Here is a 19794-nt window from a genome sequence, read left to right as displayed (position 1 = left end):
TTCACTCACACAGCACGAATCGCCTCACTCACTCACTCATTCACTCATTGCTTCTGCCTCCTCCACCAACTCCTCCTCCTCCTCCCACCACCACCACCACTTTTTCTCTCTCCTCTCACTCACTCGCGCTTCTGCTCGACTCTCTCGTCAGCCAAGCCAGCCAGCCAGCCCTCTTCCTCTCTCGCCTGACACTGTAATCATCATGCACACCACATCCCCGCCTGCTCCCAACTAGCATTGCTCACCAGCCCCAACGTGAAACGCCGTCCAGACACAGGCCAACCCCCACAATTCTCTTTATTGCTTCGCCTGCCCAGCAACTCGCTCGTCGTCGCCGCCGCCGTTGCTCCTCTCTTACTATTCCGACTCCCACTGCCCCGGCTGTTGCTGCCGCTTTGCTCGCTTTGGTCCAATCTACTTCTTTTCTCTCGCCTGCCTTGCTTCTTCCGCTCCTGCGCCTCCCTTCTCCATGTTCAATCGACTCCTCTCCAAGGCTTCGCACCCTCCCGCCGCCAGTGCTCAATACACACCCGATAGTTTCAAAGGCAACAAGCTCGCTCCTGGCCGCGCCGCTCCCATCGATCCCTGGGCCGCCAGTCCCGCTCGCCAACAGTCAGATTATACAGGCTCTTCCTTGGCTGCAGATGGTAAGTTTCCCCTTGTCAACAACTCGCTTATCCTTCGCCGATGTAGATTCTCACATACCCTCCCCTCCTCCTCCTGCTCTTCTTCTTCTTCCCTGCTCCTCGTCTCGGCCTCGTCCAACTCCCAAATTCGCTAATCAATTCCTCCTTGGCGCAGGTGGGCCGCTGCATTCACATCCTACCACTGCCTATTCTCGCGCAAGAGGCACTTCAGTCAGCTCCAACACGTCGGCTCGCAGAGTAGGGGCCCTCGAAAATAACGTCATGGCAAGCACCACGGATCGAAGTCGCTTGCGCCGAGAGCGAACCTTTGTCGGCAGCGAGTGTGCAGTCTGCGAAGAGCCCCTCGAACACACTCTGCAAGGCGAGCGCATCCTCCAGTTCTCGTGTTCTCACGTTTCCCACGAGGCCTGCTTCTACGAGTTCATTCGCGAGGTTGAGTCGCAATACTGCCCAACATGCGACGCCCCTCTGCACCTCGATACGAGCCGTGGCGGAAATGTCATCGACATCAGTACGTCCTCGGCGAGCGCAAATGGGTTGGCACAAGTCGCTAACTCGACTACAGACAAGATCAGCAACATGGTTCGCTCTGCCGGAGGAAGCGACACTCGTTCTACGCACACTTCTACTCCCACATGGGATAGCCAAACCATGAGGCCACCCAGTGTCGACAGTTCCCAGCGCCGTCTCCCACAGCAGCAGCAACCGCAGCTGCAGCCCCAACCTCAGCTGCAGCCCTCTCTTCATCCCCCCACGCCCAGCACAGGAAGGGACAGTGGCGCGCGTGGTAGCCTACGCGACAGCCGCCAGACTCTCTCGGATCGCTTCGGACCCTCCAGACACACTCGGAGCGACAGCGACGTCACTGGCATCACTGGCGTCACCTCTTCTGGCGGCTACCCCGAAACCACGCAGAGCGCCCCTCAATGGCGCCACGACTACGACGTTCAGGCCATGGAGACTTCTCCGGGAAGCCCGCAGCGCGCCATCACCCGCAACCCCATACCCTCTCCTATGGTCACAGTGCGCTCCGAGTTCCCGACCATAAGTAGATCGCGCCAACAGCAAACTCTGACCTGCCTCATTACCATCGAAGTCCCGGACAACAAATGGAAGCCGGACCCAGAAGATCTCAGTTCCGGTAGTGTTGCCCGCCAACCTTCTCTGGGCCGTATCGACGATGTTGCCTCGTACGTCGCCTCACCCCCTCAGCCAGCACCTTCGCCTGCACCCAAATTCTACCCCTACGAATCGTCGGCTGCCCTTGAGGAAGCGAGACAGAGCCTCAATCAACGCGTAGAGAGTTGGCATGGCTTGGACTTTGAGAGATTCGGTCAGCTTCGACTATATGGTACTCTACATGTCGGCAAGGACAAGAAGTCATGGCAGGAACTTGAGTGCTTCCTCTTTGGCGAGATGCTCATCTGCGTCAAGGAGAAGAAGATTGCCGGTGCCCCTCCACAGTCTCAGTGGGATGACAACGGCAACCCCCGCAAGACGAGTCGTGTTACGCTCAAGGGCTCCATATTGATCAAGAAGCACCTCCAAGAAGTTGCCGAAACTGGCAACATTGACGAAAACATCCTCACTCTCAGCTTGTCAGTCAACGAATTGCCGCAATTCCATCTCCGCTTCTCAAACCGCAATCAGCTCAAGCTGTGGAACCAGGCTCTGCTGGACCTCAACGCCGTTGATCCCTCCCCGGTCCGAAGCCCGGAATTCGACCGCGCCGACACGTCAGAGACCGACGAGGAGACTGACTGGCAGCGCTCTAGACCCCAGCGAGTCTCGTCCACCACGTCGTCTTGGGGGCCCAAGTCTGTCACTACTGCGCCTACCGAGTACACCAACAACTTTACGGCCAGGGTTAATCGCATTTCGGCATCTATCCATGTTCCCATTGATGTTGTCGTGGTTGTTCCCATCTCCTCTTCCATGCAGGGTGTCAAGATTAATCTGGTCCGCGACGCTTTGAAATTCATGGTAAGCGCTTTGGGAGAGCGCGACCGCATGGGTCTCGTCACTTTTGGCTCAGGAAGCGGCGGTCTTCCCATTGTTAGCATGACAACAAAGGCCTGGCCAGGTTGGGGTAGCATTTTGACCTCGATCAAGCCGGTTGGGCAGAAAAGTCATCGTGCCGATGTGGTCGAGGGTGCCAACGTCGCCATGGACCTGCTCATGCAACGCAAGCACAGCAACCCACTTGCCACCATCATGCTTATCAGTGACGCCTCGACGTCGGATAACGACTCGGTTGACTTTGTCATCTCACGAGCAGAGGCTGCCAAGATCACCATCCACACTTTTGGTCTAGGTATGACTCACAAGCCTGACACCATGATTGAGCTCTCCACCAGGACAAAGGCTTCTTATACCTATATCAAGGATTGGATGATGCTTCGCGAGTGTCTCGCAGGCTGCTTGGGTTCTATGCAAGCCTTGTCTCACCAAAATGTCAAGCTTAAACTGAAGCTCCCTGAAGGTTCGCCAGCCAAGTTCCATAAGATCAACGGCGCGCTGCAGACCACCAAACGTGCCACTGGCCGCGATGCGGAGGCTGCGCTTGGTGATCTGCGCTTTGGTGACAAGCGCGATATCCTAGTTCAGCTCATCATTGTTCCGGATATTTCATCACAGGAACAACTGCCTCAGGATGCCTGGGATAACATCGTCTCCGGGCTCGAAGCGCTTGGTGGCCCCGTGGAGAATGATGGTGAGCGTACGTTGTCCGTCGAAGAGGTCCCTTTGATTCAAGCCGATTTGTGCTGGGGCGATATTCTTCGTGAAGGCAGTGTCACTCAGATGCCGCGTCCATCACTTCTCGCCATTACTATGCTGCCTTCCTCGGGCCAGAAGAAGCCATGGGGAAACTCGCCACCTATTCCTCCTCATCCAAACATTGTCCAGCGCCGCATGGAGCTTCTCACTTCGGATATGCTCTCACGCGCGCTCACGCTTGTCAGTCGTGGGCAGCACGACCGGGCATTCACGCTGCTCAACGAGACGCGTTCTATTCTGAAAGGCCTCGGGAAGGGTGGTCTCCCACCTGTGCCGGCCCCCAAGTCATCACCTTCAACGCCGCACCCCGGCACCGATGGTTCCTCTATCCCTGCACCATCGCCCGACCGCAAGCGCAGCCCATCACCGCCAACCTCTGCGACCTCATCCGCAGGCAACGGCGGCGCGCCTCCACCCGGACAGATCCTCCGCTCACGATCTGGCGAGGGTCTTGGCGTAGGCGCTGGCATCGACGCCAACACAGTTTCTGCGCTTGATGCTGAGCTGGAGAGCAGTTTGGAGTGGATCAACCACCCAGCTGTCTTTGGACGCGACAGCCGCAAGGCCGTACTGCAAGCCATTGGCGTCATTTCCTCGCAACGCGCATTTACCTTCCGCAGTCCCATTGAAAGCCTGTGGGCCAACCGTGTGAACGGTATCAAGCGACTGGCTGACAAGAGCCGCGAGTGGCGCGAAGAAGGCGGCGGCGAGGGTGGCATCATGGAGGAGGCTTGAGCCATTTGCTGTCCTCGGCCCATTTTCTATTCGCAAAGAGCATGTATACCTCTTGTTCCCCAATTATTTCGCCCATTGTTACAAAATATCACCAACAACCCCTTTACGACACAGTCATGACTACCGAAGACGCTCGTTTCAGCCCAAAGATGTGGCGCCGAAGAATTCTTATTGTACCCCAGCTGGATGAATTCCATCAGCTCAGTCACTAGACCATGTTTTTTTTTTCTTTTAATTTTTCTTCTTTGGATTCGCTTGTCTATGTGCCCTTATACCCGCTTGGGCTGTATCACGCGATATGATGGCCTATTTACGTCTATTGCTGCGGCTTTTTTCTTCTTTTTCTTCTTCTTCTTCTTCTTGGATATTTGGACTTCTTTTGGTCTACTATTTGTCAATGATTTGACTGGTTATTCTGGCTCTCCGTCTTGTTCATGTTTCGGTTCTTGGATAGTCGTTGTTGCTCCTATCTGTATGAACTACGATCGTTTCTATTTCTATGTTTTGGCCGATTTTTGGATAGGAAAGAAGGGGAAAAGGCGGGCGGAGGGAGAGAGGGGGGGGGGTTTCAGTAACAAGGTTTCACCACGCCTTCTGATTGTTTTCAACTCATGTATGATATGCAAGATTTCGCACTTGATGCGTTTCTTTCTCAAATGGACCATTTTCTTGTCTCCCGTCTTGCTCGCTCCCTTGTTCAAAATCTACCCCTCTGGGCTAGTTTCCCTTGAAAATTTCTCACCCTGGTAGACTGTGTAGTCGATTACAAACCTACAGAAGTAGTGCTGTATAGATTCGGCAATTAGACAGTAAAACGTACTTGCATGAGCAAGTTCGTGGTACAGAGCGATGTACAGAGACAGGTCAGAGTATAGGTAATAAAATAGTCGGACTTCTTTGGTCCTCGTTTTTATTTTCGGCATGTAGCTCTCCGATCGGGAAAGCATTTCTAGAGACAACTTCTTATATCAACTGCCCCCTTCTGGCCAGCCAATTCCACACCTCCCTTTTCCCGGGCCAGATTCTTATATTTATAGGTATTGCCTCCTTCCATCTGTGTACAAATGATATTTCTCTCATAGGCCCGTTGTTTTCCACAGGGCATCTGCCGTCCTTTTCGATCTCCAACATTGCTTCGGTATGGGTTACGTTTAGTCCTCATCCCAGTTCTGACATGATGGTTAGCAAACGGATTGGATCGGCATTTCGGGAGAAAAGAGATATGTGAAAGGGGGAAACTCACAGGGTTGGGGCCTGGGGGCTTGGGGCCACCTGCTTGGCGGGCGACGATGATCTGGTCGACAGACAGGACTGTGCGGGCAGCCTCAGTGGCGAGCTTAACGGCCCAGTACTTAGAGGCCAGCAGATCGAGGATACCGTCTTCTTGCGCGTCCAAAATGCCGGTGCCGTTGGAGTTCTCAACGTCAACGCCAGTGTCACCGTCCTCATCCTTGTGGTGGGCGGCGTATAACCTGGAGAGCACCTCGGTGGCGTCGAGACCGCAGCTCTCGGCAAGTGTGCGAGGGATGACCTCAAAAGCCTCACCGTACTTCTTGATGGCGTACTGGCTGAGTCCAGGGGTCTTGTCGCCGTGAGCCTGGATCTTGGTGCTCAGTTGAGTCTCAGTCGCGCCGGCACCGGGAACCAAGCGGGGGTCCTTGGTGATGGCCTTGACAACGTTGACGCCGTCATCGACAGCACGCTCAATGTCGTCGAGGTGGTTCTGGGTAGCTCCGCGAAGAATCAGTGTAGCTGTGCGAGTAATCTCGTCCTCCTGGCGGAAGACGGTAACACGGTCGCCACCAATCTCGAGGGTTTCAACAACGTCAATGTTGCCCATCTCGTCGGGCATGGGCGCTCCAAGACGGGCCAGAGGGGTGGCACCAACGACGCGGCATATTCTGCGCAGATCGAACTTGGAGAGAATCTTGATGGCAAGGATGCCAAATCTGTTGAGGTAGTGCAGGGCAAGGTCGCCAATAGCGTCGCCGCAGACGACGACACGGACACCGGCATCGTAGAGCTCCTTGATAGCAGTCTCAAGTTGATTCTCCTCGCCCTTGGTGAATTCCATCATCTCTTTTGCGTTGTGCAGCAAAACCGTGCCCTTGGTCTCGGTCTTGCTAGTGTCGATAGGGCAGGTGTAGACGGCGACCTTGGACTGGCGGGCCTTCTTGATGGAGCCGTGAGGCTCCTTGGCGAAGACCATGCCCCGTACAACACGGCTCTGTTCGAGACTGCCACCCATAATCTTGACCACTCGAATGTTGTCGACGTTGAAGTTGGCCGGGTTCTTGGGCAGGACAGCAAGCACAGCCTCGGCGACGAGATCGGCCAGGGTATCTTCGTTGCCGCTCTGCTTGCTGGCAATGACGGTGCGCAGAGCCTTGGTAAGCTCCTCCTGGTCGCGAATGTTCTCGACCTTGTCGACAGCCAGCTGCTCCAGGGTGTCAAGGGCAAACTTTTGGGCCTTCTCGTAGCCCAGGACGATGTCCGCCGTCTTGAGGCCCATGCGCAGCAGGTCCTCGGCCTTGCGGAGCAGCTCTCCGGCGAGGATAATGACAAAGTTTGTGGCGTCGCCCATTTCCGCCTCCTGCTGCTGGGAGGCCATGACGAGAAGTTTGGCGGCGGGGTGAACAACGTCGAGCTCGCGGAGGATCGTGGCGGCGTCGGAGGTGAGGATCATCTTCTGCAGGTGGTTGATGACGACCTTGTTGCGGCCGTAAGGGCCCAGCGAGGTCTGGACGGTCTGGGCAATGGCGCGGCAGGCATCTATGTTGCGGAGGACGGCGCCATCTTCGGAGTCGTAGCTGTGGCAGGGGTGGGCAGAGTTAGTCGTGCGCGTTGAGGAAGACTTGTCCTGCGGTGATGGCGGGGCATAGGGGTCGCGGGGAGCAAAGTTGGGAGAGGCTGCGCGTACTTGTTATAGCCCTGCTTGAAAAGGCCCGAGTTGGGGGCCTGAGGGATATTGAGGGACATGGTGATAGGATCTAACTGCGTCGAGAGGTGAAGCAGTGACGGGGGTGCTGTCGTTGCTTCGGCAGTGGTGATGTCGCTTCCAAGAGCTTCCACCTCGAGTCGCTCTAGAAAATCTTGGGAGTGGATTTGTGTGGTGCAGCAAGTTTGGAGGGGAGACGGCCGTTCTGGTGGGCTGCCTAAGCTTGTGTCTGGCAGTACAGGTACATGGTGTATTGTGTAGTTAAGGGGGCCGTCCAGGTTCCTGCTACTTGGAGAGCTCGCCGCCTTTTTCGGACATTTCTTGGTTGGGGTCAAGTAGTTGGTATGCCATTGAAGACGGAAAAAACGTGCTATTCAGATTCTAGGGGCTTTCTTCAATACTTGAATCCGGGTCGCTTTTCTCTATTGCTTCTTGCCGGCTTTGAATAAGCTCTGTGAGAGCGAAAGTTGTAGACATCAGAGTGCTGCCTACAGTGGATGCCACAGCGGTGTAAGTAGCAGCTTACCCTGTAGATGTTGTTGGTAAACTGTTTAGTTGAAGTAGATGGAGTAGCCGTCTGGACGAATTTCGATCCTTTCCTGTTTAAGTATCAACTGATGTATTGGCTTCATCAATGTTTTTCTCCTGTGGTATTTGTTTGATATGCCTTGCTGCTCTTCCTGGCGAGGTACTGCGGCATATGTAAAACCTATTTTGACTCTTATGCGTGCATCCATCGAACATTGCACAAACGTATAAATCGCGAGAGACGCATTAAAAGTCACGAAGAACAGAGTCAAAACGCCAGTAGCGGACCACACCTTCTATATGCACTTGTTACTCTCGCAGTTGCCAGACGCTCTGTGAAACAAACATCAAGCTCGTTCTTGTTGCTGTGGCGCAGCCAAGGCGCACCAGCCACAACCCCAAATAAATCACCATACTAAGTAGGTAAGTACAAACGGGCGCTGGGCACTGGAGGCTAGCCAGAGGGTGACAGAGCTTAGACTTGGCTTCACCCCAAACCCGATTTTTCCTCCCTCGTCGCCCACACTCACCTGTCGCGCCATTCCACGTTCGACCCATCACCGAGCGCACCCTCTGGAGCAGCGTTCTCGCCATCAACATTGAGCATCCCGCTCCTACCGCACCAAGAGCGCCGACTGCGCGTCCTTTCACTACATACCACGGGCCCGAAATTGCTACAGAGCGACAACGCAATGGCACCACAGACTGGTGAGTGACTATCTCGTCGTTGCCAGCCCCCTTCTCTATCTGGCATCCACACGTGTAACCTCTCCCGCATGGTATCTACTTGAAGCAAACCTCTTCATTCTTCCTGCCGGCTTGCACGTTCCACACCCATCGCCGCGCAGTCGCGCCCCCCCGTCCCGCGCTCTCGAGCGCTGTTCATCGCCGACCACGGTTGTCACGATGGCGCATAAACGAAAGATCTCGGCCGCTGACATCCAGTCGAAATTAGCCATTCCTCCGTCACTCCCACCATCGGTCGAGGAAGCATACCGACGAAAATGCGTCCAGCTCAAGAACCGCACAAATGAAGTTGAGGAGGCCAACGATGCCGCCAGGCTCCGGTTGACGCGCATCAAGCGCCAAGTAGAGAAGCTACGCATCGAGCGCGCCTTTCTTCTCGAACAACTTTCCAAGCGTACGAGCGCCAACGTCGAGGACTCAGAAGGCAGCCCCAGCCCGCCACCGACAGTACGTTTCACCACAGACAGATGCCGGCCAGAGGCCGCGGCGGCCCGAGACCGCCTACGTAACGTGCTAACGCAAAAACAAAAAACAGCCAAAGGACAAGCCTCTCCGCATAAAGCGCGGTCACCGAAAGGTGTCTACCATTGCCGAGGACGGCAAGGAGGATGGCGGCCCCGAGTCGCCGACCCAGGAAGCCGGCGCACGAGGAAGCAAGCGAGCCAAGACGGCCAATGGCGTTCGCAAATCGAAAAAGAACACCGGCGCCAAGTCGGCATTTGAACTCTACTGCGAGGAGACGCGACCCATTTTAGAAGCCAAGAATGCCGACGACATCAACATCGACGACGAGCTTACCAAGGGCTGGAACGAGCTCGCTGAGGTGGACAAGGAGCCGTACCAGAAGAAGGCAGAAAAGGGCGCGGAAAAGGACAGTGAGGAAAAGGAAGGCTCTGTCGAGGGCGATGCAGCACCTGAGAAAGAGGCTAGTGATGACAAGGACGACGACAAAGCCGAAGACGGCGACGATAACAAGGGCGACGGCGAGGACGAGGATGTGGAAATGGCCAACTACGATACAGACGACCAAGACCAAGAGACACAGATGGACTAAAGACTGGTAACAAATTACCAAGACAATATAGGGATGACAAGGACGGCATGTATACCTTGGGCGTTTGATATTATTCTTTCATGTGATTTGGCCGTTTGTTTGAGCAATAAGATGTATCATTTCTTTTTCTCCTGTGCAACTTGACATACTTCAAATAATCCAGCAAAAAAGGCTCAAAGGTCAAGTTTTGCATATATTGACATATCTTGTGCAGCCTGGGCTTCTATCGTTCCGCTCTACAGCACCGCGGACTCTTTTGTACACACTGTCTACCGAACCTCGTCCCCTGTTTCCATTGTTGTTCCATGACGACCATTTGAGGTAATAAAGAAGAAGAAAAAAAGCATGCTTAAATAAAAAGGAGAATGTCGCGCAGTTCAAGCAAAGGGTACAGTCGCTATCCAGGAAAAGAAAACTATGCCGTGCCAAAAAGCAAGTTGCGATGGGGCTAGTCAGTGGCCTACTCGCCGGCATACAAGTCGACAATGATATTGATACCGGCAACGACAATCTCCATTGCGATGAGGACAATGACTTAGAAAAAAGGAACACTCTTGTTAGCATCTATCACATTCCCGACCCGGGGCAGCAGTGTTGAAGTGGTGGTGATGGTGATGACGGTGAGACAAACTTACCGATCCATTCCAGCTTTTCGCCGTGGCCGTGGCTCAGCTGGTCCTTGAGCACGGCGAGGAGATCGGCAATAACGTCCAACCGCTCCGTCAGGAGACCGACGCGCTGGTCCATCTCGAGGTAGCTGCGGACAGCCTGGTAGACAGGCTCGAGCTGCGGCTCGACCCAGAACAACTCGGGCGTGTCGAGGACCGAGCCGTTGAGGTGAATGTTGATGCGCAGGATAAAGAGCTCGCCAATCTGCATATTGATTTGCGAGCGACTGAGTGCAATCTTGCCGGTGAGAGCAATCTGTGTGGGAATGTCTTTGCACGTCTCAATCGTCGACGAGATGAGCTCTTCGAACAGTGATGTCTGTAATCTGTCAGCTCATGTGCTCGCCGTCATCTGTCCATTGACCCATCCACAAAGAAGCGGAAAGATAAACTCACCTTGACGCTCTGCGCCAGGGCATGAGAAATGGCCAGCTTGGTCATGTAGTTGTTCTTGTCGCGTAGTGTGATGAAGTCGTTGTAAATGCGAGCTTGATACTCTTTGGTGTAGTAAAAGTTGAACTGCTCCGTTTCCACGTCATCCGGCGCCAGCTTCTCGAGCTCAAATTTCGAAATGTGCTTGAGGAACCTCGCTTCTTCGCTTTCCGACATGCCCCATATCACCACGACGCCATAGTCAAAGAGGAACACCTCGGGCGTGTGTACCTGGGTATCAAAGTCGGGAACGACGTCCCTGTCACCGACAGTATTCAAGTCAGCGCCGAGAAGATCTTCCTCCGTAATGTGTTCTGCGGCGAGGCCGTGTTCCGAGGTCGCGAACTCGTCGCCGTAGCCCGAGTCGTGGCGATCCGTCGTCAGGCCGGCCAGGGCGTCATCGGTGCCGCCGGTCGAGTGGCGGCGATGGTAGGACATGACCGGGTCGCGGCGCGACGGCGGCTCCTTGGCATAGGCGTAGGGGGTGTATATGCACTCGTCGATGAGCTTGGGGTGGGCGCCACGGGACTTGCCGCGACCCTTGAGGAAGCGCATCAGGCCGTCCATGTCGTAGCGGTTGGCCGTGCAGTAGGCCGTGACGCGCGGCAGCTTGCTCCGGTCCGACTTTCCGAGGCGGGCTGCGTCGCGTCGCGCGTTGGGGTCCTTGATCCGCGTGTACTGCGAGTAGACATCGCGGCCGCTCTCCTCGTCCACGTCATCCGCGTCGAGCTCCGGGTTCGGCAACAGCTTGAGCTTCTCCGTCTTCTTGGTGCTTCGCTGAGGGCCCAGCTTAGCGCCAAACGGCGCCGGGCTCAGCATGGGCACCGAAGTGTGGCTATTGCGTCGGCGCAGCTTGCTGTTGAGTGCCGCGAGCACCGGGGGGCCGCTCGCGGTGCCAGGAGCTGCCGTCGCCGAGCCGGAGGCACCACCCGGCACGCCGACCGCGATGCTGCTCGGTTTTGAGGCCACGACTCGCGTTTCGGGCTCAATGGTGCGTGTGACGGGGTTGGCGCTGAATTTGACATTTCGCGGCGCTTTGGGACGAGATTCGATGGTTGGAAGCAGCGGCTCTCGCTCTCCGTTGGATGGTCCCGTTGACGAGTCCATGACGTGCAAGGACTGGTAGTGCAGAGTTGATATGTAGTAGCCCTTCCTCTCAATTAGCCGGTCTGTGTTTTTTTAGTTAATCGCGCACATAGCGAGGAATCGAAAAAAAAAATTCGTGGCGTAGTTGGGGAAGCACGCCGACAGAGAAAAGAAAAAAACAGCTAATGGTGATGGTTCGTCACTGGCCGCGAGACTTTTTGGAGCGGCATGAATGATGCTCATAATTGATTGCTGCGCTGCTCATTAAGAACATTGACGCTTGCCTACATTCGGCGGCGCCACAGTTCCCCAGCCCCGGTGCTGCCCTGCAACTTGGGGCGCGCTGTGGCGCTCCGAATCCACTTGGTACTAAACATTGAATTGCCATTGCAAGTGATCTGTATCGACGCCAGTGACGAACCGAGTACCTTGGCAACATGATCTTAATAAATGTTTCCATCGTACAGACATTGTACACTACTGCAAGCTGAATAAGGAATATTGAACCTATCCCAAAAGTCACCCCTCTTATTGCTCGACCGTCTCGACCTCGAAATGGAACCCGGCGTCATCAAGCCTGTCAATAAAGGACTGCCCAAGACAGGCCGGGGTGTAGACACCGCCATCAAGTTTAACATCATCTTGAAGTACGGTAGCGGCGGCTTCAGCAAGTAGAATACCAGTTACTTCGAGTTGTTAGCATCATCAATATGGTTTACGGTTCGGTATTGAAGCAACGTACAGACGTAGGGGCTGCCATCGTATCGTGCCTTGGCGAAAGCCTTCTTCGTTGTTTCCTCATCGTCGGGCACGGCGATACCTCGGTACTCAAGCAGCTCCTTCGATCTAGCCTGACGATCGGGGCCACCGCCTGGCTGAGTGACGAGACTCTTTAACAGGCTGCGGACCGGTGGAAGCAAAGCGAGCACGACAGATGCCCATACCAAGCCCCAATGGACAAATAATCCTCGAAACCAGCTATCTGTCTTCATGTACTGCTTCCACACAAACTTGTCTCCATAGAATTCTGCCTTGCGCGATGGGATCTCGGGGAGAAGACCCCAGGTGCGTTCCACAATAGCAGCATCAGTTGAGTCGGCTAGAGAAGTTGTAAGGCGGCCGAGATGCGGATCGTAGTGAGATCCAAAAAGAACATGCGCCAATGGCAAGCTCTGTCTATCGGGCTTCTCTGTATGAGGAGTCGGGGACAGTGCATATGGTGAGAATGCGGCGCGCAGTTCGGAGAGTGAAAAAACGTCAAACAGGCCGAGAACAGTAGCAAGAGTGCCACCTGAGGGCGCTCCCCTAAAATCACCCGTCAACACACCAGCGATTTACATGATTTTCACAAATATAAGAGTCACATACTTGAGCTTGTGAATAGAAATGGTGACCTCCTTGGTATCAGCATCGAGCTCGTCACGAACATGCTCGGCGAGTAGCCAAGTGGTGAGGTCAGAGGGAGCAGACTCAACGCCAATTTGAGGTACCATGATGGCGCCAGAGTCCTTCGCGACTTCGTCGTACTTTTTGATCATGCTGGCCACCCATACGGATTCGCCAGTCACGTCAAAGTAGTGAGTGCCGGACTCTGCGCATACTTTGAAGACCTTCTCGCCGTACTTGCAGTAGGGACCTACAGTTGACAGCAGGACCTTGGTCTTGACAGCAAGGGCTTTGAGGCTCCCTTCATCACCAATATCGGCAATTTCAATGGCTGCGACAACCGTTCTTGTCAGGAATCGCGGGCCAGCTAAGGATCAAAACAAGGGATTGAACAAGTCGCTGCTAACCTGGTGGGGTGCGATCCGCGTTGTATTGCTTGCAATCTTCGACTACAGTCTGCAACTTGGCCTCGGACCGGCCCGCGACAGCCCATTTGATGTTGGTTGGGAGGTTCGAGGCAATGTGCTCAGCCGTCAATTGGCCAGTGTAGCCTGTTGCGTCATTAGTCGTGGTCGTAGAGCTGCAGCGCAGGTGACAATACCCGTCGCGCCAAAGACGACAATGTCGTATTTCCGATTTTGTCTGCGAGGTGCCATTCTTCACCAGTGAGTTGCAGATGCCGGGGAATGTATGTTGCGGGTTGGTACAAGAGCAGATAACTGATGTTGACGAGATAAGGACCTCAGCTGGACACTCAGGGGACAGCAATGCATGTATGTAGGCGTGTAGTAAGGAAGCCTCAACCACTTGCTCGGACAAGACGGCTGCAGTAACAATGTAATTGAGCACAATCTTTTGCACGAAATATGACTACACTGATAGATACACCGATTGCGCGCGAATTACTGCACTCTACGATAGTAGTATTATTTAATCATGGAGCTATAGACGCAATAGGCAACATTGGCAAACACGGTGGACAGCGGAGTATTGGCAAATCCCGCCAAAGCTACCGAGGTACCTTCACAGCGTTGGAGTTCCAAGAGCTATCCACATTGGACCAAAGGTCACGTGAGATTTCTCGTGACCTTGACTAGGATCTTCAGGGAGGTACGTACCGGCGATGCCGTCCACGGTCCACCACAAGCGCCAGCCTGAGAATTCGCTTGGCCGCCCACAACCACTCACGTGCTTGCCCTAAGGAAAATCACAACTCGCAACTTTCCAGCAACCATTTTGGTGGAAACCGTTCTGATAGCCATTTGCACTCACACCTCAACAACCCAAATCACATACCACCGCCAAAATGACCAAGCGCACGAAGAAGGTCGGAGTTACGTACGTATACAATGCTATCAAATGAATCAGTTGGACAGTTTGCTAACTACTCTGCAGCGGCAAGTACGGCACTCGGTAAGTCGACAAAAAATTATATCCTCCGTCTTGATGTTCGATTCGATCCGGCGAATACCCTGCGTCGCCGCCAACCACGATAATTTGGAGTACGATAATACCACGAGACTGCTCTCTGTTTCCTGATTTCATCGTATTGCCGACAAGCGCCTTCGGAAACTATAGTTGGGAGCCGATCTATGCTGCAAGTATGGAAGGGGGCCGGGAGCGCACATGCACCTTTTGCATCGCCGGGATACAGCCAGCTCGCGGATCGACGACGCACGAACTACTGCCTGGATCGAATCGAACACGACAGACGAAACTTTGTGTTGCCAACAGGAACTAACTTATCACCTATAGCTACGGTGCTTCTCTGCGTAAGCAGGTCAAGAAGATGGAAGTCAGCCAGCACGCCAAGTACACCTGCACTTTCTGCGGCAAGGTCACTGTCCGCCGCCAGTCTACTGGCATCTGGAACTGCCGCTCTTGCAAGCGCACCATGGCCGGTGGTGCCTACACCGTTGCGTACGTCTATACCCATCCGCAAGCCTACAACGAAATCCTGGACGATCGCGCAAGGAGAATTCAGGATCTAGTGATGGTGGTGTGAGGAAACTTGACTAACATGATCAACCACAGCACCCCTGCCGCTGCCGCCATGCGCTCGACTCTCCGCCGTCTGAGAGAGATTGCTGAGGTTTAAAGGGGATGAGGAGTTTCTGAGAGTTGATGAAAAAAAAAACGGGTAGACATAAACGGCATTTGCTTTTCGGTCTGGTGTACGGGGAACATGGCTTTGCGTGCCTGCACTACGAGTCGACGAAATTTTGTATGTTCGACACATCGGCTTCGACCATGAGGTCAGTCGGTAAAGCAATGAAAAAAACAAAAAACTTTGCAACGATCAATCCTGGATGCTCTTTTTAAGGCGTGTCACGCGTGCTCGCAGTCTTGACGTGACTAGCTGACCCGTGCAAATGTGATTGTCATTCCGCTGGCCATGCGACTTGGGGTCGACGTGAATGAACTAACGGTCTCTGGCCACGACATGATTACCAACAATGACTCTACGCGATACGATGACGGAGATTCCACCCACAATGACTCTTTGAACAGCAACCTGCGCTGGGATGACGCACATTGCGGCTAGGTATCGCTGCCTGCGCACAAATGTGTATCGATCGGACAGAGCCAGGTGTCACTACCGGTTGTGCAGCGGGACGCCGATGATGCGTATGCCGGGTATTGTATGAATGGCAAACCGGTGGCATGGCCTCTAGCATTATCACACCTGATCTTAATGGCGGCTGACCTCTCTGCCAACTGTGTACTCGGTACTGATAAGTAATAAGTCGCGTATGCCTAGGACTGTTCCGCAGACAACACGACGTGGTTGCGCGACGCAGGAGGAGAGGACGTGTGAAGATGGCCCTCCACCGGGGCGGTCAGGGCTTGGAAGAACAAGAAAAAAAAAACAATAGATCAGCACGGCCCGAGTGACGCGCATACGATATTCCCTTGCAGGGCTAGTCCGGTCAGCCAGCGGCTTTGGGGAGGCAGGCTTATTAGGCAGGGTTGCAAGGGCTGTAGGCTCTGGTGCGGAGGATGTTGGGATGGCTCCCGAGCGTTTACCTGGTCTTGGCAACTTTGACAGTGCGCGGACGAATCTAGATGGCATGGGTAGGACAAGGCCCCAAGCCCAATGCTTCCTGAATACAAATGGTAGCTGAGAGATCTCCGCCGGTTCACGATGTGTGTGTCATTCACGGAAAGCTCGGGTAGGATGAGCCTGACGGGTGTACTGGGTAATGGGCACGTATGGGTCGGTGAGTTGCCGCCCACTGATGATGCCGGCAATGCAAGGAAACAGGTCGTCACTGGCTGATTTGGGTATGCATTAGGTACGGTCATGATTCAGGGCCAGAAAATACCCAAATGTTCAATCGCAAAGGGGGGCTTTTGTATGCTGAGCTCGCCGACTTTTGACTCATGCATCAACAGCAGGGGTCCCTCTTCCATCTGCATGGCCTTGCAGAAACAGGCGTCGGTGAGGCGGTGGATATGCGCGCGAATATACGAAAATAAGCCAAAAAAGGGTCTCTCCGGACTCTGCCGCTTCTGAGATTCCCCCCCTTCGCGGAACGAAAGCCTTGTATTCCTGGGCATGGAAATTTGCCGAACCGTGTGCAGCGTTCAGTCCGGATGGCGACATGCCATGACGTTCCACCAGGTGCGAAACCACCCATTTGCGTACGTAGGCATCGTGTGCCGTCGCCCAATGTTGAGAAAATGGCCGAGATGTTGGCATAACAGTATGTAGTGAAACTAAATATCGAGCTGCTTGACTGTATACGAGAAGAGGAAAAAAACGTGGCCTGCGTACCTTGATTATTGCCTCATCTGACGTGCATCATAGTATTCCGAAGGCAGGTGGAGGAAGAGCGGCCTGGAGACAGGATATTGCCAAGAGAATAATGTTTGCCAGGAGTTGGCGGTCCGCCCATGCGCGCGCGCATGACCTCTATGAGGAGTTGCCAAGGTTGACAGTGGCCTTTTACGCACAATACCTTTTGGTCGCGCCGCAGCCTTATATTCCTCTGCGGGACTTGCTTACGCAGCCTCGCGGAAGGCGTGTGGTTGGGTTGGGCGCTGGGCTTCGATCCGAACCATGGATGTAGCTGCAAATTCGGGTGTTTTTGCGTTGAGGCGGGCTCTTGAACGTATTACAGACACACAAGAGCCCTGGCCGACATGACAACCAACCAACAACCCGCCTTCTAAACCCCCACTACCTTGAATGGCGACCTTGACACGGGCAGCAGGCCCAACGGCGACGTACAAGGGTCGTCACCGTCTACACGCCGCCGGCCATGTGCGTGTACCAGCTGGACCGCGCGTGCCAGACAACGAGTCGACGCGGCTGGTCCCCGTACGCCCACGGGGCGCCTGGCCATACTGGCGGCGGCGCGGACCACGCGCCACGCTCGTACGCGCTCCTCTTCTGCCTCGCGTTCCAGATCATGGGTCTCGGGCTTGAGGCTGCGGCAGGCAGGGCAAGGACCCTTCCTTCGTCCGACGCGGCTCTGCTGGGGACGACGGAGGTGGCGCAAGTGGCGGGGGACGTGAGAGCGCGGCGAGAACGGCAGAGATGGGCAAGGTTACTTATTATTCAGTACAGAATACTCCGTAGGTGGAGGGCGAATCTTTTTTGAGTGCATCGGGCAGGCAGGCAGGCAAGCACTGGTCACTGATGCCATGATGGAGATGGAAGGGGAAAGGGAGGGCTGGTAAGACAAGTGGTTGGCCGCCCGGCGAGTCACCTGAGCACGGGTCGGCGATGGGATGGGAACAGGGGCATATATCATATATATAATAATATGGCATCAAATAACTTACTGGTAGTACTCAGTAACAAGGTGACCGTGGAGCCTCCTGTTACAAGTGCAAGAATAGTTGATTGGGTAGTTTTGTTGCGTGGGAACTTCTGGAAGGGAGAGGAGAACCTTGGTAGACGGCACTTGTATTTCCCTTCCGCCCCGTTCTATGCAAACTATCTGTAGACTGGTTGGTTGAGCTTATTAATGGGTAATGAGCGCGCGATGAGTCGTAGAGGTTTCTGACGGGGGAAAGAGAGGGCGAAGGGGAGAAAAAGTGATTCTAAGACCATAATTTGGACTGACTGCTCTGTACAGGCACGGTGGACGGCGGGACCACCCGGGTGGGAAGATTGGGCGAAACCCCCCCATCAGGAAAAGAGGGAGCCATCGTGGCGTAACCAACTATTAGTTAGGGTGTGGGCTGGTGGTACTGACCAGGTAGGTATGGTTAGATGATTCTGGATTTTGGTCTGCAAGGGACTCGTATGTTGATAGTAAGTGAAAACTAGCGGGTTTGGTGATGTTCGTCTTTTGTTTCTCTTGGCTGTTTGGGGCGTGGCAGTTGAAGGCGGAGAGGAAACGCACCGACATACTCAGTACTCGGTAAGTATTTGGACAAGGAAATGTATAGGTAGTTAGCTAACTTGTTGCTTTGACTCAGAAGCTGTTTACGGGCCAAGTTGGTTTGTGATTTTGTCCTGTAGACAAGGCAGGCAGGCAGGCAGGCAGGCAGTAACCTCCACCGGGCTGATATCATCGTCGTCTGTCCTGCGGAATCGAGGGAGGGGGGAGAGTCTTTTTTTTATCATATATATTCTGATTTGCGTTTGTCTGTTATACAAAAGTATTGTCGTAAGAGTGAGTGAGAGTGAAAGTGAGAGTGAGACAACGTGTGGTGACAAACTGAGAGAGACAGAGATAGTACCAAGTGAAGGAGCTCACCTTGTTGAGCAGTGCGTTGGACACATGATTAGAGATAACTGATCTTCCTGCGTACCATAGTAAGTAGTCAACTGTACTAGTTGCGCAGGTATCTCGGCACCTGAAGGAGGGCTCCGAGTAAGTATGTACTTGGCCAAGGCAATCATCATCAGCAAGTTACCAAGTACCAACGGAGCTAGCGACCAGTGACCACCAAGGTCAGTCTCCCAAGTTCTTCTAAAAATGAGCACTCATGTAGCCCACTCAAAGCCCCGTCACGCCGTCCATGTAACCCCCATCAGTGAGGTGTTGTAAAGGTAGGTAGTCTAAACGTACCTGATTTGTCCACTGTAGCAGGGCAGGCTTTCTGCTCTTGCTTGCATCCTCCTTTGGCGAATCTCTTGTACTGACAAGTCATCCGTAACGCTAGCTAGGCAACTAGGTAAGTAGTAGCTGCGGGTTGTCTAGATGACCGTGATGACCTACTTAGGTACATGGATGATTTATTTTCATCATTGTAACAAGTAAATGCACTCAACACCCACCTTCTAGGTGCGTGTGATAAGTACCCAAGTAAGTAAGGTGCCTGCCTACCTTGGTAAAGTACCTCATTACATGCCTGGGCGCTTGCTACTTACTTAATAAGTGGTTGTCGCAGGTCCTTGCACCTGCACTGTATAAGCGAGGTACATCCAGACAGGGTTAGTATGAAAATGGTACCTGCGCATACAGTACGTCTGCCACCAAGTACCGCCCGCCTTTTCAGCCCGGCCCGCCGCCGCCTTTGCCCTTTGCTCTTTGCTCTTTGCTATTTGCCTGTCTGTCTGCCTGTCTGCCTGCCAAAAACTGTCTGGTTGGCTCGCTCTCCCTCTCTCTTCCCCTTCCCCCCTGCCTTTGCTTCTCTGCTTTCCACTTGTTCGACTTTCCCTTTTCCGCCGGTCCGCCTCGACTTACTGACTTTCTGACCTGTCCCCTTGTCCCACCACACCTGTACCAGGACCCAGGACCAGCACTGCAGCTTCAGCACTGTAGCTTCAGCACTGGAGCTTGAGCACAGCCCAACTGACTGACTGATTGCATCTGGAAATCCTTCTACTTACAG

At 54.0% G+C, this 19794-nt stretch overlaps 7 protein-coding genes across 7 annotated transcripts; 4 read left to right on the top strand and 3 right to left on the bottom strand.

Annotated features, from left to right (window-relative positions):
- Nucleotides 1-469: 469 nt before the first annotated feature.
- On the top strand, nucleotides 470-4160 carry V2A60_005061 (Pleckstrin homology domain-containing protein; the record flags this gene model as incomplete). The annotated part of the gene is made up of 3 exons (XM_083256374.1): nucleotides 470-647; nucleotides 802-1158; nucleotides 1213-4160. 3 exons carry the CDS (start codon nucleotides 470-472, stop codon nucleotides 4158-4160), a joined length of 3483 nt encoding a protein of 1160 aa, XP_083112500.1.
- Nucleotides 4161-5311: 1151 nt separating this feature from the next.
- On the bottom strand, nucleotides 5312-7139 carry V2A60_005060 (chaperonin-containing T-complex subunit CCT8; the record flags this gene model as incomplete). The annotated part of the gene is made up of 3 exons (XM_083256373.1): nucleotides 5312-5329; nucleotides 5404-6970; nucleotides 7081-7139. The coding sequence occupies 3 exons, from the start codon at nucleotides 7137-7139 to the stop codon at nucleotides 5312-5314; spliced, it is 1644 nt and encodes a 547-aa protein (XP_083112499.1).
- A 1393-nt stretch (nucleotides 7140-8532) lies between these two features.
- V2A60_005059 (uncharacterized protein) lies at nucleotides 8533-9427 on the top strand (the record flags this gene model as incomplete). Its single annotated transcript, XM_083256372.1, has 2 exons — nucleotides 8533-8820; nucleotides 8909-9427. The coding sequence occupies 2 exons, from the start codon at nucleotides 8533-8535 to the stop codon at nucleotides 9425-9427; spliced, it is 807 nt and encodes a 268-aa protein (XP_083112498.1).
- Nucleotides 9428-9887: 460 nt separating this feature from the next.
- V2A60_005058 (RMD1 family protein) lies at nucleotides 9888-11634 on the bottom strand (the record flags this gene model as incomplete). Its single annotated transcript, XM_083256371.1, has 3 exons — nucleotides 9888-9961; nucleotides 10063-10414; nucleotides 10492-11634. The coding sequence occupies 3 exons, from the start codon at nucleotides 11632-11634 to the stop codon at nucleotides 9888-9890; spliced, it is 1569 nt and encodes a 522-aa protein (XP_083112497.1).
- A 507-nt stretch (nucleotides 11635-12141) lies between these two features.
- Nucleotides 12142-13655, bottom strand: V2A60_005057 (Saccharopine dehydrogenase-domain-containing protein; the record flags this gene model as incomplete). Its single annotated transcript, XM_083256370.1, has 5 exons — nucleotides 12142-12299; nucleotides 12356-12918; nucleotides 12982-13330; nucleotides 13407-13550; nucleotides 13601-13655. The coding sequence occupies 5 exons, from the start codon at nucleotides 13653-13655 to the stop codon at nucleotides 12142-12144; spliced, it is 1269 nt and encodes a 422-aa protein (XP_083112496.1).
- A 650-nt stretch (nucleotides 13656-14305) lies between these two features.
- On the top strand, nucleotides 14306-15097 carry V2A60_005056 (60S ribosomal protein eL43; the record flags this gene model as incomplete). Its single annotated transcript, XM_083256369.1, has 4 exons — nucleotides 14306-14337; nucleotides 14395-14412; nucleotides 14755-14919; nucleotides 15034-15097. 4 exons carry the CDS (start codon nucleotides 14306-14308, stop codon nucleotides 15095-15097), a joined length of 279 nt encoding a protein of 92 aa, XP_083112495.1.
- A 2167-nt stretch (nucleotides 15098-17264) lies between these two features.
- On the top strand, nucleotides 17265-17584 carry V2A60_005055 (uncharacterized protein; the record flags this gene model as incomplete). The annotated part of the gene is made up of 2 exons (XM_083256368.1): nucleotides 17265-17516; nucleotides 17573-17584. 2 exons carry the CDS (start codon nucleotides 17265-17267, stop codon nucleotides 17582-17584), a joined length of 264 nt encoding a protein of 87 aa, XP_083112494.1.
- Between the last annotated feature and the right edge of the window lie 2210 nt (nucleotides 17585-19794).

The sequence above is a fragment of the Cordyceps javanica genome, chromosome 3 (assembly GCF_051103115.1).
Source record: "Cordyceps javanica chromosome 3, complete sequence".
NCBI classification, from domain to species: Eukaryota; Fungi; Ascomycota; class Sordariomycetes; order Hypocreales; family Cordycipitaceae; genus Cordyceps; species Cordyceps javanica.
The sequence above is the reverse complement of the archived record's forward strand: the minus strand, read 5'-3'. Positions and strand labels throughout refer to the sequence as shown.